The sequence below is a fragment of the Phoxinus phoxinus genome (assembly GCF_949152265.1).
Source record: "Phoxinus phoxinus genome assembly, chromosome: 13".
NCBI lineage: Eukaryota > Metazoa > Chordata > Actinopteri > Cypriniformes > Leuciscidae > Phoxinus > Phoxinus phoxinus.
This window is the reverse complement of record NC_136888.1, coordinates 20,570,568-20,585,109: the sequence shown is the minus strand read 5'-3', so window position 1 is coordinate 20,585,109 and position 14,542 is coordinate 20,570,568. Positions and strand designations below refer to the sequence as shown.

At 45.0% G+C, this 14,542-nt stretch overlaps 1 protein-coding gene across 3 annotated transcripts in view; it reads right to left on the bottom strand.

The window, feature by feature from the left end:
- The window catches only part of arhgef10 (Rho guanine nucleotide exchange factor (GEF) 10), a 55,580-nt gene that overhangs the window by 30,982 nt on the left and 10,056 nt on the right, over positions 1–14,542 (bottom strand). For all 3 annotated transcript variants that reach the window (XM_079632283.1, XM_079632285.1, XM_079632284.1), the window contains exons 3-8: positions 4,677–5,063; positions 3,717–4,010; positions 2,620–2,656; positions 2,324–2,412; positions 2,005–2,061; positions 1,262–1,449 (exon numbers count right to left, since the gene is read on the bottom strand). In XM_079632283.1, the coding sequence (XP_079488409.1) occupies positions 1,262–1,449; positions 2,005–2,061; positions 2,324–2,412; positions 2,620–2,656; positions 3,717–4,010; positions 4,677–5,063 (1,052 nt within the window). The remainder of the gene's footprint in view (positions 1–1,261; positions 1,450–2,004; positions 2,062–2,323; positions 2,413–2,619; positions 2,657–3,716; positions 4,011–4,676; positions 5,064–14,542) is intronic.

The window sequence follows — 14,542 nt, the reverse complement described above, 5'->3', positions numbered from 1 at the left end:
TTAATATTCTTAAATGTCTATGTGGCATGCTGTTGTTTACAAAATAACAGGGGTGCACGGACAATAAAATTCCATAATATTTCAATAATAATTTGACAATTACTTATATTATTTAAAAAATTCCCCTGTTATGGGCGATGTCCAACATTAAAAAATACTATTAAAAACACTACCATAAATAAACAAATAAAATAAATAAATATAAAAAGAATCAAATTAATTGTGAAATAAATGTAAAAAAAAAAAAAAAGTATTTTAAGTACGGATGTCAAATAGATTAATCCTGATTAATAGCATCTAACAAAAGTTTGTTTATATAATATACAGTATGTAACATTATAATATATATATTATATATTTTGTGTGTATGCTTGTCTGTGTATGTACATATACACACACATGATATATATAATGTACACACACACACACACACACACACACACACACACACACACACACACACACACACACACACACACACACACACACACACACACACACACACACACACACACACACACACACACACACACACACACACACACACACACACACACACACACACACACACACACACACACACACACACACACACACACACACACACACACATACACATATACATACACACATATATTATATAAACAAAAACTTTAGTTAGATTCAATTAATCACGATTGAAGTAATATTAAGTATAAAATTGTGACACAAGACAAAGCTATTGTTGGTTGCAAACAATGGCATGCCAGACATATGATTCATAAATATTACATATGATTATAAATATTAAAATCTTTGTATATTCTTTTTTATTTCATTTTGGACGCTTCCTAACAATGAATCTTAGACCTTACACACACGAACACACATACACACCCTTAGACTCTTACAAATCCCTCTCTCAAAAAAGGTTTCAAATGATCTGACTCTAAATTTGTTCTGCCAGTTCAAAAATAAACCAATTCCCTGGTCAGACTTTGAAATAAACACACACACACACTCACTCAAATAAACCTCATCTACTAAATCAGTGCCTACACATACAAACAAAACCAAAACCATTATGGGCAGATTAAAGACTTTTCTCATTGTTTTTAAATATTAGTGTGGGCAAATGTTTAAAAAAAAATGATCCAGACATCAGATCTGACTACACTGACACAATGTTCACACCAAAGAAACAGCTGCAATTTAAACAACAGAGAAAAAAAGAAGAAGAGAGAAAGAATGAGAGTGAGACAGTAGTAGTGTAAATACACACATGTGTTTTCTTGCTGGGTGCACGGCCCCTGACGAAGGCATCTGGGAGACCGTTCTCTCCATGTCCGTTCTCTGTGTCACTGGCTTCCTCATAGCTCTCAAACTCACTGGAGCTCCAGCCGTTGTCCAGCGAGCTGCTGCCGCCCTCCTCCCCGAACTCAACATCATCATAGATCATCTCATCTGGGTCTGACATGCACACAGTTTTCACATTTTACAAAAAACAGTCCAAATTCATTCCCTCATGACTGTCATCAACCATAACAGCAGAGATGTCAGTCACATGACACAGCCTTATTGCTGAGAGGGCACATTTTACTCTCACTTTTCATTTCTCTCACATTTCCATAGCCATGCTGCAGAGGTGGGGGATTTACAGATACAATTCTGAATCTATCAACTAATCTGAATTTGAATATAATTATTAATAATTGTAGCTATTAAAAAAGAATATGCAGGCCAAAACAGATACTGTATATGGTATGTGGTGTGGAATCACAAGATTAACGTATTGTATACCAGTAAAATAATTACTGTAAACAGTAATAGTAATATATCAGTATAACTATTATATTACAGTACTATATATATATACAGTATATACAGACACACACACTCATACATATACACTGACCCCTATTAGGCTGTACATGCACTGCATTTTGGCTGTTAGCTGATAGGATAATAAATATCTTAACAGACATGAATAAATGCATCACACAAGAAAATGACCAGATACTAAACCTGTAGTGGATCCTGAGTTTTCTCTCGGTACATCATCATAAATCACTTCATCTGGACCTAAAACAAACAGAAACATGCAAACAAACACACATGGCTTACAATTTCAAATGTGCAACCAAGCCAAAACAGCGCAGTGGACATTAATATGCGCCACTGAAAAAGGCTGAGCAGTTCTTCAAAGAGAAGGAAGGAAATGTCTGAGATTCTCTACAGTAACAGGAAACACAGCTGAACAAGGCGAACAAGCCTTCATTCATACATTCACAACCCAAACCAAATCCAAGTATTTTATCAGCCTAGCAAAATGCTAAGTACTTACTCTCCATCCAGGCTGTGTTTGCTGGGTCTGATACCCACTTAGTAAGAGCATCTTCCTCTCTGATGACTGGACACTCTTCACTAAAAACACTGGACAAAACATTTGGAATTGGTATATATACAAACTTCCCTTCAAATGTATATATTTGTTTGCATAGCAGTATTGACAACAACAACACACAAATACAGAAAAAAAGTAGTTCATATGCAAGATGTTTCATACAGCATTAGGACAGTAATATGCATCAGACATCTAAGTAAAGCAGTACTACACTGCATCTGTGCGGTCTCACTCACCTGTCCACTGGGGTATTTCCAGCTCCCACCACAGTCACTGCAGGACACATCAAAACAGTTTATGCATTAACAGAGATGCACAGATAAACATTCAACCGGATCAAGTTTACAGCTTGAAAAACATTACACCACAAGGGGACAGACATGTGTTACTGAGAGTCTCCAATAAAATTTAAGCCAATGCTTTTGTTTTTATCCCTCTCATCTCTACCTACACTAGCAGTTTAGACACACTTGCCTGAATATATCATTCTCATAACTCTAAAAACTGTAAAACTTAAGGATAAAGCTTAAATGGTTAGAATTATAATTATCAATTGTGCATACATATGAATTTTAAAAATGTAATATCACTCACTCACTCACTCACTCACTCACTCACTCACTCACTCACTCACTCACTCACTCACTCACTCACTCACTCACTCACTCACTCACTCACTCACTCACTCACTCACTCACTCACTCACTCACTCACTCACTCACTCACACTTTTTGAAATACTCCACTTTTTGAAATACACTGCTTTTGAAACACTAAAATATACGATGACTTTGCTTTAACTAAATACACTACTACATTGCTTTAATGAAGGTGCTAGTTTTCAATCGGTTTCCAAAACCAGATACTAATTATGATGTCTGCCAAGAATGGTTTTGTGAAATATGTATACATTTGAGAATGGCTTTCCAACTGTTCGCTTAGTTATTATGCCATTGATGTTCGTTTATTATAATAGAGGTTTATGGACCTAGCAAGCTTTGTGACGTTGGACTGTATATATACATTTAGCACTGCATTACTTTCTTCATCATAATTTCATTTGAGAACGGACATGTAGAAGTTTAGTTAACATTCAGGCCACTTTAGAGAAAAAACAGGAAACTTCATCGCAGCCAAAGCCACAGCTAAATTTATCCCCAACTTCCTCATGGCAAAACTTCAGAAAAAGAAGAGACAGAGAGCAATTGTGTAAAGTGTACAAGACGCAAAGTGAAGAGAGAGAATATGTATGGTGAGTGTGAACCCCTATTCCAAGCAGACCAGCAGAGCGAATAAATGAAAGGGTAACAGATGAGAATAATCTCTCTTTTTACCATCTTCATCCATAGAGAAGTGTCGGATGATAACTGGGGTTGTGTAGGTTGGTCGGATCACCGGCACATTTGAGGGCGTTGCATAACCACAGGGCACTGGCACTGAATACCCAGAGGGCAACCCTGGGCTACTGGGTACATTGTGAATGTCTCGTTCACCCTCATTGGCTGGGGGAGAGGAGGGAGGGCCGCTCTGCTCTGACAGCTGCTGCTGCTGGATAGGGGCGATGTCAATCACAGAGTAGGGGCTGACTTTGGGCTTCGAGGTGGGAACCACACCGGCACCGCTGCTCTCTATTGATCAGAAAGTACGAAAGTTGATGTAGGAAAGCAGGACATAGAAATATCACGTGTTGTTTGTTTAGAGTTTAAGCAGCTATTCTAGTGAATTATCTTTGTCCATTTATATTATCTTAGGTGGGAAGGATTCATGATACAAATAAATAACTCAAGATTATGTCTGCAGTATAAAAGAACAGTCAGAAAGAAAGAGAGAGACTGAAGGAAAGAAAGAGACAAATGTAACCTCAGAAACCGTGCAAGCATTTACAAAACAAATAGGTATTTCATGCAATGGGCGGCCACCAAAATGGCTGTAGATTTGATTTCCAGTCAGTAATACACATAGACATCATTGTGTATATATATATATATTTATAAATATTGTTTCATATTTTGAGGAAGATAAAATAAAATAATTGTTTCCAAAATTAAATAATTGGTATTGTATTAAAGCAAATTGTTAAAAATACTATCTGGAAAATAAGTACTTTTTTGAATCGCATCTGAGATAAAACGTATCACTTTTTTTTATATATATATATAGTGCAGTGCTGTTAATAGAAAAAAATAATTATATAGCGATTTCTGAGCAGTCGTTAGAAAGCAGAATTAACAAATAAATGTTTTAATAAATCTCATAGATAAAAATCATAATTTTAGTATCCACTGTACACTCACCGTCCTGCTCTCTGTGAGCAGCAGCTCCTGTAGCGCCCTCTAGTGCTGGTGGAGGGTCTCTGTCATGGCCCTCTGCTGCATTGTGACAGAGCTCTATGGGAGGAGGAGGAGGAGGAGGAGGTAGATCCCCCTGTGGGAAGGGTTCATGAGCCAAAGGGCTGTTATTAGTGAGGCAGTTCTGGGGTGGAGGGGGCAGATCAGCCTCTGCGGTGAGTAAGTTCTCTGGGTTTGGACTTGTTCCATTCACGGGTGCGTCCCTGGCTGCTGATGAACAGGGTGGAGGCACGGAGATTCCCTCAGGGTCAGGGGGTGGCCGATCCGCCTCGGGGGCTTCATCACTACTGCTGTCAAACTCAAACCTCTCACCTTCATCTACGTCATCCAACACTAAAAAGAGACACAGAGATACACTGATACAATAAAGACACACTGATAGAATAAAAAAATGTTTCTTAAACATTTTACAACAACGCATGTTTTTATGAAGTAATTAATTTTTTTAGATTTCATAATAGAAATACTTTATCATCTAAAATATATTACACACTCTGAATTTGTGGTCCCATGAAAATATGTAGTTAGCAGAGCACCACTAAAACAGACGAATGATAAGTTAGAAATGGAAAGTCTGTGAATGGAGTATTTCGTGGTTGAGGTTTGTTCCCACCCTCCTCTTTGCCCACCCAGGGTTCACACAGACACATGTTCAGATTTCTGAGAGCAAACTCTAATTTTAGGGTATGTACAAGAACCCTCTGCTCAAACTGGCTATCAAAGTTGGAGTTACACATAGCACACAAAAAAAAAATAATCAAACACAAACCGACTACAGGAAGCACATTTATGCTGAAAGGAAACAGGGTCAAAACATCACACTGCTTATTTTCCACAGGTTTGAGGTGCTAAAAAGAAAACAGTGTCTACTGGGAGCAGAGGACAAAAGACAGAGAGAAAAAAAAAAGAAGTAAAATATAAAATCATTGTTCAAACAGGTCTTACGCATGTGGTTTGGTTTGTACATTACAGGCTGGCTATGACAAAAAAGGAAATGCTAACACTAAATTTAAAGAAGGGGTGTCCAAACTTAGTCATGGAGGGCTACTGTCCTGCAGAGTTTAGCTCCAACACCTGCCTGATGTTTCTAGATGCTTATAGACCTTGATTAGCTGGTTCAGGTGTGTTTAATTGGGGTTGGAGCTGAACTCTGCTAGCCTGGGAAAACCCAGACCACTTCCGGCAAATTTAGATTTGCTCTGCAAGTGGATCTGGCAAAGAGCCCATTGAAACCCATTTCCAATCCGTCGAAATCGCGGCACCAATCAGAAACGTTGGGGCGGGCTTTACACGATGACGACAGAGCAGCGACGGTGACACAGATTTTGCAAATGTTGCAAAAATGTTGCTGGAGTGGCGGTGGACACCAGCTATTAACATATTTTTTTTACAAAAACGGTAAAAGTCCTCAGAAGCCATTGCTACATCTTCCTGAAAAACACAAACAGAGAATTGCTGAGAGTCTCAGATGTTTCACCGTCGCTCTGCATACGTTATGTCCTGCATACGTTATGCTCTGATTGGTTTTAGATCTATCCAATTGCGCCCAGAGCCATTTGAGCTACGTCCGTTGGTGACGCCCCTGTGGAAATGAATTGTCTATGGAGCTTTGCCAGACCCTAACTCAGTTACAACTGAGAGTGGTCTGGGTTTTCCCAGGCTAGAGCTCTGCAGGATAGCGGCCCTCCAGGAGCAGGATTGGACACCCCTGATTTAAAGGGAAAGTTCATCCAAAAATGGACCCTCATGTCATTCCATACCTATATGATGTACTTTCTTTATTGTGAAATGACTTAAAGAAGCTTGGTCTTTGGAGGTCCCATACGCTTGCATTATATGGACTCACAAAGTTGGATTTTTTTTTTTAAATCTTTGTTTGTGTTCATCTGAAGAAAAAAAGTCATACACATCTGGAACAGCAAGAGGGTAATCAAATGATCAGAGAATTTTCATTTTTGGGTGGAGTATCCCATTCAATCGTGGTCTGTTCTTCACACAACTATTGACTTGGTAGTTGAATTAACTACTTTTAGGATACTTTCATGGTACTTTTGTTCCCTTTAAAGCTTTTAAAACTTAGTTTACTTTAGTTAATTGGTAACACCATAATTCTTGTCGTTTTGTGTAAGATTAAAGTCACAGGTTTGTAACAAAAAGGAGCTGAGCAAATGGCAGAATTTTAATTTCTGTGTGAACGGTCTCTAAGGAAACTGAGGTTTTTTTTTTTTCCATCTGTCTTTAATGATCCTATATAAGAAACTCATTGGCAGCTTTACAGTATAGATGAAAGATGTGCAAGGTAGAAAGAAGCGAGAGCTGATGAATAAGAGAAGAGACCGGGAGGGAGCCCTTTACGGGGTGAGGCTATTATGAAGCAAATGCTTGGCAGTTCATGGATTCTCTTGACCCAGTGACTCACTCTTCAGAAATGTGAGTAATGTGAGAGTTCTTTTCCTCCATTCAGCTCCGGACCCCCTGTCCAATCGCAGGGGCTGAAGCACACACAGTGACCATTATACTTCACTACATTAATTAAGCCTGTTACAGTTTATTTACAAAACAAGACTGTATCTGGACATTAAGATCTCTAAACCACTGAAATTCATTACACGGAGTCTTAAATAATGTTTGTTTTTCCTCTCACAGGGATAATGTGAGGAGTGGTAAAACTGAAAGACTCTGGAGCGCTGCCCAGGAAACCATGTTTCCGCTGACGGAAACAGTTATCTCTTAAAGCCGATAAATCCACCGTGGCGCGCTGGTAAGAGTTTGCTCACTGGAATAGCAGAGATTCCAAACATAGTGAAAACATGTCGTCCTCCCACTTCAGGCTGCAAAGTCCAAAAACGTACTCGGTTACTAACGTAACCTCGGTTCTCTCTAGGAGAGGGAACGAGTACTGCGTCGAAAGAACGCTACGGGAAAGATATTTCTTTGTCGAGATTGAAGCCTAAAATTAATCCTTAATTTTGTAATATTGTAAAACGCTTTTCTGAAGCATACAACCTAGGCGGAGCAATACAGCTCACCCATTGGCTGCTCTGCCAGAAAAGCACAGCCTATGCGAGGCCAGAGACGCTGACCAATGAGGACGCTTCGCGCCCTTCTGCGTCACCTCCCGCCCAAACAGGCGTGGCCTAGGCCTATAAATACGAGCATAGCTGTCTAACACGCCGATTTTCGTCAATGAAGCGACGCAGCGTGGACACGCACTGCCATGAGACGCAGTACTCGTTCCCACTCCTAGAGAGAACCGAGGTTACGTTAGTAACCGAGTACGTTCTCTTACGTAGAGTTCTCTCGTACTGCGTCGAAAGAACGCTACGGGAACCCTATGCAAACCGCCGTGCGTGTTCTTGGATCGACACAGACACCTAAGGGCGCGCGCGTTTAGCCTGCAACGCAGGAACCTCTAGGTTATAGAACCTAATAAATGTAGACGGGGAGGCCCAGCCTGCCGCCATACAGATATCTTGTAACGAGATTCCGCTATACCAAGCCCATGAAGAGGCCATGCCTCTCGTGGAATGTGCTCTGATGCCCAAAGGGCATTCCAAGCCTCTAGATGCGTAGGCTAGCGCAATGGCGTCCACTACCCATCGAGACAGACTCTGTTTCGTTGCGGCTCGTCCCTTGGAGCGCCCGCTGAACGAAACAAAGAGCTGCTCCGTCTGTCGAAAAACAGCGGAGCGGGACACGTAAGCTCTTAATGCCCTGACCGGGCAAAGGGAGCTATTTCCGTCCTCTGAGGCCGGCAGGGCCGACAGGGAGATGACCTGAGCCCTGAACGGTGTGTTGAGGGACTTAGGCACGTACCCATGCTTCGGTTTCAATACGACTATAGAGTCGTTTGGCCCGAACTCCATACAAGAAGCTCTCACTGAGAGCGCTTGCAAGTCTCCCACACGCTTCACTGAAGCGAGAGCCAAAAGAAACACGGTCTTGAGAGACAGGTGTTTCATGTCAACTGAGTGAATAGGCTCGAAAGGGGCCCCTTTCATAGCGTTCAACACTGTAGAAAGGTCCCAAACGGGGACTGAAGGAGGCCTTGGAGGGTTTAACCTCCTGGCGCCTCTCAGGAAGCGGACCACCAGGTCGTTCCTGCCTAGTGAACGGCCAAGCGTTGGATTAACGAACGCTGATATGGCAGCCACATAGACTTTGAGCGTGGATGGGGTTCTTCCCTTATCCAATAGCTCTTGCAAGAAGGAGAGAATCTCCGGTTCTCCACACTGAAGTGGTGACAGACCTTGATCTGAACACCATCCAGAGAACACCGACCATTTGGAAGCGTAGAGCCGTCTAGTAGACGGAGCCCTAGCTTGTTCGATCGTGTCTAACACTCCTCTTGGGAGGTTAGCGGGTACCCGTTTATGGCCCATACGTGTAGGGACCAAAGCTCGGGGTGAGGATGCAGAATCGAGCCCTTGGCCTGTGAGAGGAGGTCTCTCCTCACTGGAATCGGCCACGGGGCAGTACTTTTCAGTCGCATCAAAGCTGGGAACCAGGTCTGATTCGTCCAGAATGGAGCAACTAGCAGTACTGAGCATCCGCTCTCCTTGATACGCTCCAGCACTTGAGGCAGGAGTGAGACAGGAGGAAAAGCATAGAGCGGGCGGCGGGGCCAGACTCTGGCCAGCGCGTTCGCGCTCTTCGAAAAGAATTCTGGGCAGTGAGCGTTTTGCTGGTTTGCAAACAGGTCTATTTCCGCTCTGCCGAACGTTTTCCACAGCAGACGCACTGTCTGTGTGTGTAGGGACCACTCTCCCGTAGGAACGTTGTCCCGTGAGAGTCTGTCCGGGCCTACGTTCAAGTGGCCTGGCACGTGCATTGCTCTTAACGAGCGCAGGTTGTGCTGGGCCCACACCAGTATGCGTTCCGCTAACCTGAATAGGTTCCGGGATCTCACGCCACCCTGGCGGTTTATGTAGGCTACTACCGACATGTTGTCCGAGCGGACCAGGACGTGGTGTCCTTTTATCCGGGGACAGAAGCGCCTCAGCGCAAAGTCCACTGCCATCATTTCCAGGCAGTTTATGTGCGGTAGTTTGGCTCGCTCTGCCCACTGGCCAAAGAGCGGTCTGCCGTCGAGCAGTGCTCCCCAGCCTGAGGTGGACGCGTCCGTGGACACCACCTTCAGGCTCGAGGAAGTCCCCAGGCTTACACCTGACCGGTACCAGTCTGACGCTCTCCATGGTGTCAGGGCTGAAATGCATTCCTGAGTGACCTTGAGGCGATAACGACCGTGTAACCATGCTCGGCGCGGTACACGCGCTCTCAACCAGAACTGTAGTGGGCGCATGCGCAGCAGGCCCAACTGCAGCACTGTTGAGGCTGAGGCCATGAGGCCCAGCATTTTCTGAAATCTCCTGAGTGGCACTATGTGGCCGCTGAGGAAGGATTTCGCCATTTGCAGGGTATTTCGCCTGCGCTGTGATGACAGCTGTGCTGTCATAGACAGTGAGTTCAGATCCAGTCCTAAAAAGGAGATCCTTTGACTGGGAAACAGTGAACTTTTCTCCCAATTGACTCTCAGACCTAAGCACTCGAGGTGATCGAGTATTAGTGTCTTGTGGTGAGCGAGTTCTGACGGCGATTGAGCCAGAATTAGCCAATCGTCCAAATAGTTCAGAATTCTAACGCCCCGGAGTCTCAGGGGTGCCAGCGCCGCGTCCATGCACACTGTAAATGTACGAGGTGCTAGAGACAGGCCGAATGGCAGGACTGTGTACTGATATGCCCGGCCCTCGAAGGCGAATCTCAAAAATCGCCTGTGACGTGACGCAATTTGTATGTGAAAATACGCGTCTTTCAGATCTATTGCCATAAACCAGTCTCCTCGGCGAATTTGCGCGAGGATACTTCTGGTCGTGAGCATTCTGAACTTCCGCTTTGTTAGCGTTTTGTTCAGACGCCTTAGATCTAAAATGGGTCTGAGACCCCCGTCTTTCTTCGGTACCAGGAAATATCTGCTGTACAGGCTCCCTTCGCTCTGAGCTTGAGATAAAGGCTCTATGGCCCCTTTGCTCAATAGATTTGCTATTTCGGCTCGAAGTAGATGTGCTACTTCTGTTTTTACCGTGGTTTCGACTTTTCCCGTGAAACGGGGAGGGCGTCGATAAAACTGTAGCGAATAGCCTCTTTTTATAGTCTCTAGCACCCATTCTGAGACCCCGGGTAGTCCTTCCCATGCATCTGCACGTGTGACTAGGGGTTGAATGTAATCTGGGCTCTGGTCGCGAAATGGCGGCGACACGAGAGCAACCGTGTGCTGTAACATGGACGCCGTGGCGTCTGAGGCGGGGGACATGTTTAACACAGTATGCGTCCCGCGCGCGCTCGACTCTCTGAGTTGAGAGAGAGCACGCGGGGCGAGCCCTACGGGGCTCGTTATGTTTGTGAATAAACGTGGGCGCTTGGTAGCGGGCACATTTATAACACCGGGGACACTGTGTTTGTGTACTGACTGACCGTTCGTTAGTTTCGTTTTTACAGAAACCGCGGAACGTGCAGTGTGTAGTGGTTGTGGGCACTGGACAGTGGGCACGCTCACTACACGTAAAGCACAATCGGTGTGAGCCGATTTTATGTGTGCAAACCCTGTGTTGAACGGGGCTGTGCTTGTGTGAATGAATGGGCACTGGGTGGGCATTGCAGTTACACACATTACACCATCGGCCTTGGCCGGAACACCAGAAATTAAACTCTTTTTTAGATTTATCTGGGTCGCCGTGAAAACGGCGTTTGTGTGCAGGCAAACGGGCTTTACGGCCGGTTTGTTGGCTGCTGAGTACACTGGTACAAACGCGGAACTTAGGGCTGTACAAGCGGGAATCTTTGGTGGAAGTCCGGCCGCAGCGGGACCCGAACACCGTCTTTTTCCTAGCAGGGCTAGGATGGCGCCGAGGCCTCGGGCTTGATTGAAATCTTGGGCCGAGGACCACGCGGTGGCGGGCGGCGTCCGGCGGAGCGAGACCGTGGTCTCTCTCGGGCCTGTTGCTGCTGGGCCGGTGCGGCGGGCGCGGGGCGCTGCTGAGTTCGGGCAGGCGGCTGTTTAGGGCGGCCTGTTGCGGAACTGGAGCGCTTTGGCAGGAAATGTCTCATGGCCTGTGAAGTTTTCTGTACCTCGGCGAATCGGTCCGCGAAGTCCTTCACGGAGGATCCGAAGAGGCCAGCCGGTGAAATGGGGGCGTCGAGGAACGCAGAGCGCTCGGACTCCGCCATTTCAGAGAGAGTCAGCCATAAATGTCTCTCGGAAACAGTAGCTGTGGCCATAATCCTGCCGATGGCGTGTGCGGCGGACTTTGTAGCGCGAAGAGCTAGGTCTGTGGCGCTACGTAAGTCCGGAACACTGATCGCGCCCGGGCCTTCCTCGTCTAGCTTGCAGAGGAGGTTGGCCTGGTGGATTTGAAGCACCGCCATGGTGTGCAGCGCCGATGCAGCTTGTCCGGCGGCGGAATACACGCGACCGTTCAGAGCTGACGATGTGCGGCAAGCTTTGGATGGTAGGACTCCCTTAGCCCGCCGTCCAGCAGAGGGTGGGCAAAGGTGAGTCGCTACAGCCTCCTCGACCGGAGGGAGAGCGTGGTAGCCTCTGTCTCGAGCACCGTCCACTACGGAGAATGCTGGCGAGGCAGAAGTACGTACTCTGGCTGAAAATGGCGCCTTCCACGATTTCGCTACCTCTTCATGAAGCTCAGGAAGAAACGGTGCGTGTCTGGAGGGGGGCGCAGCGCGGTCTCCAGAGAGGAAGCGGCCATCCAGCCGGTTGAGTGCAGGTTGCTCGGGCGTCGACCAATCGAGGCCGAGGCTCGACACGGCCTGTGTGAGCAGACGCATCAGTTCTGCCTCGATGCTGATCTTCCCTCCTCTGCGCTCCCGAACAGCGGGGGAGGGGAGGTCCACGGAGCTCGCCCAACCCTCGCTCTCCGAAGCGAGAAGCGAACAGCAATCATCATCTCCCTCTGATACAGCTTGCTGGTCGTCTTCCATAACGGACAAAGCGGAGTGCTGCGGCTGTTGTCCGTCGGTGAGCGACTCAAGCGAAACGTTGAGAGGAGCTAGCGGCGGCGGCGGCGAGCTCCTCGTGGAGGGAGGTTCCGGGACCCGCTGAGCACGGCGCTTTTTACGGCGCGGCGCTACAGGGGGCGGTTGAGCAGCTTCGGCGAAAGATGCAAGGCGAGTCCGCAGAGTCGCGATTGGCATCATGTCGCAGTGATGGCAGCCGCCATCACCGAGAGCGATAGCTGCATGTTCCTCGCCCAAGCAGGAAACACATAGTTCGTGGTGGTCCCCGTCGATGAGCGCGGCTCGGCAGGAGCCGCAGGAAAAGCGAGACATCTTTAAAAAGACACTCGTTGCTCTTTTGTGAGGAAAAAGTGTGTGACGCGGTAGGCGAACACACACACAAAACACACACAAAACTGAAAGGATATATCCACGCCGGAGAAGCGCAGCAGGGAACGGCGGCTGAAGGCGGCGATGACCAGCGGCTTCAGGTAAGGGCTCGTCCTGCTGAGGTGCTTGTATCCAAACGGCTGTGGCGGCTCGAATCAATCCAGCGATGCGTGCAGCTTCGTTGAATTTAAGAAAATCGGCGTGTTAGACAGCTATGCTCGTATTTATAGGCCTAGGCCACGCCTGTTTGGGCGGGAGGTGACGCAGAAGGGCGCGAAGCGTCCTCATTGGTCAGCGTCTCTGGCCTCGCATAGGCTGTGCTTTTCTGGCAGAGCAGCCAATGGGTGAGCTGTATTGCTCCGCCTAGGTTGTATGCTTCAGAAAAGCGTTTTACAATATTACAAAATTAAGGATTAATTTTAGGCTTCAATCTCGACAAAGAAATATCTTTCCCGTAGCGTTCTTTCGACGCAGTACGAGAGAACTCTACGTAAGAGAACAACCGACAGACCAATTTCCTCCACTGACTTCCATAAGCAAAGCATTTCTCATTCTAAGCCACTTAAAGCCAGGTGCACACGTCTCGCTTTATTGCCATCTTCTGAGAAAAACTTTGCGGAGCATAATTTGTGAACACTTTTTTTCTCCATAATGCATAATTGCTCTTTATAATGTTATTTCAGGAGCTCACTTTTTGTATAAGGAGAGTTTCTTTTCAACATTTATGTTGTTTAAAGTGTTACATATCACAATATTACATTATATTGTTGTATACACTACCATTCAAAAGGTTTGGTGTCAGTCATTTTTTAAGAAATTACTTTTACTTATTTAGCAAGGACACATTAAATTGATCAAAAGTGACAGTAAGGACATTTATAATGTACCAAAAGATTTGCATTTCAAATAAATGTCGTTCTATTAAACTTTCTATTCAAAAAATTCTGAAAAAAAGTGTCATAGACAAAAATATTATGCAGCACAACTGTTTTCAACATTGATAATAATAATAATAATATGAAATGTTTCTTCAGCATCAAATCAGTATATTAGAATGATTTCTGAGCGATCATGTGACACTGATGATAGAAACAAAAAGAAAATGCTTATTTTAAATTGTACGAATATTTCATAATATTACTGTTTTAGTGTATTTGTAATCAAATAAAATTAGCCTTGGTGAGCTTCTTTAAAAAAAAAAAAGTTAATTTACATACAGACACCAAACTTTTGATCAGTACATGTTACACAAAATTATATTTTATTATATATATTATATTGTATATTGTAATTGATTTGGTTTAATCTTACACAATATCCTAAAACAAAAATAATTGTGGAAATGCACAATGGCTTCCACCCAGGATCTCACGGGAATACAAAAAAAAAAAACTGTACAGTGTGAACCCATCTTA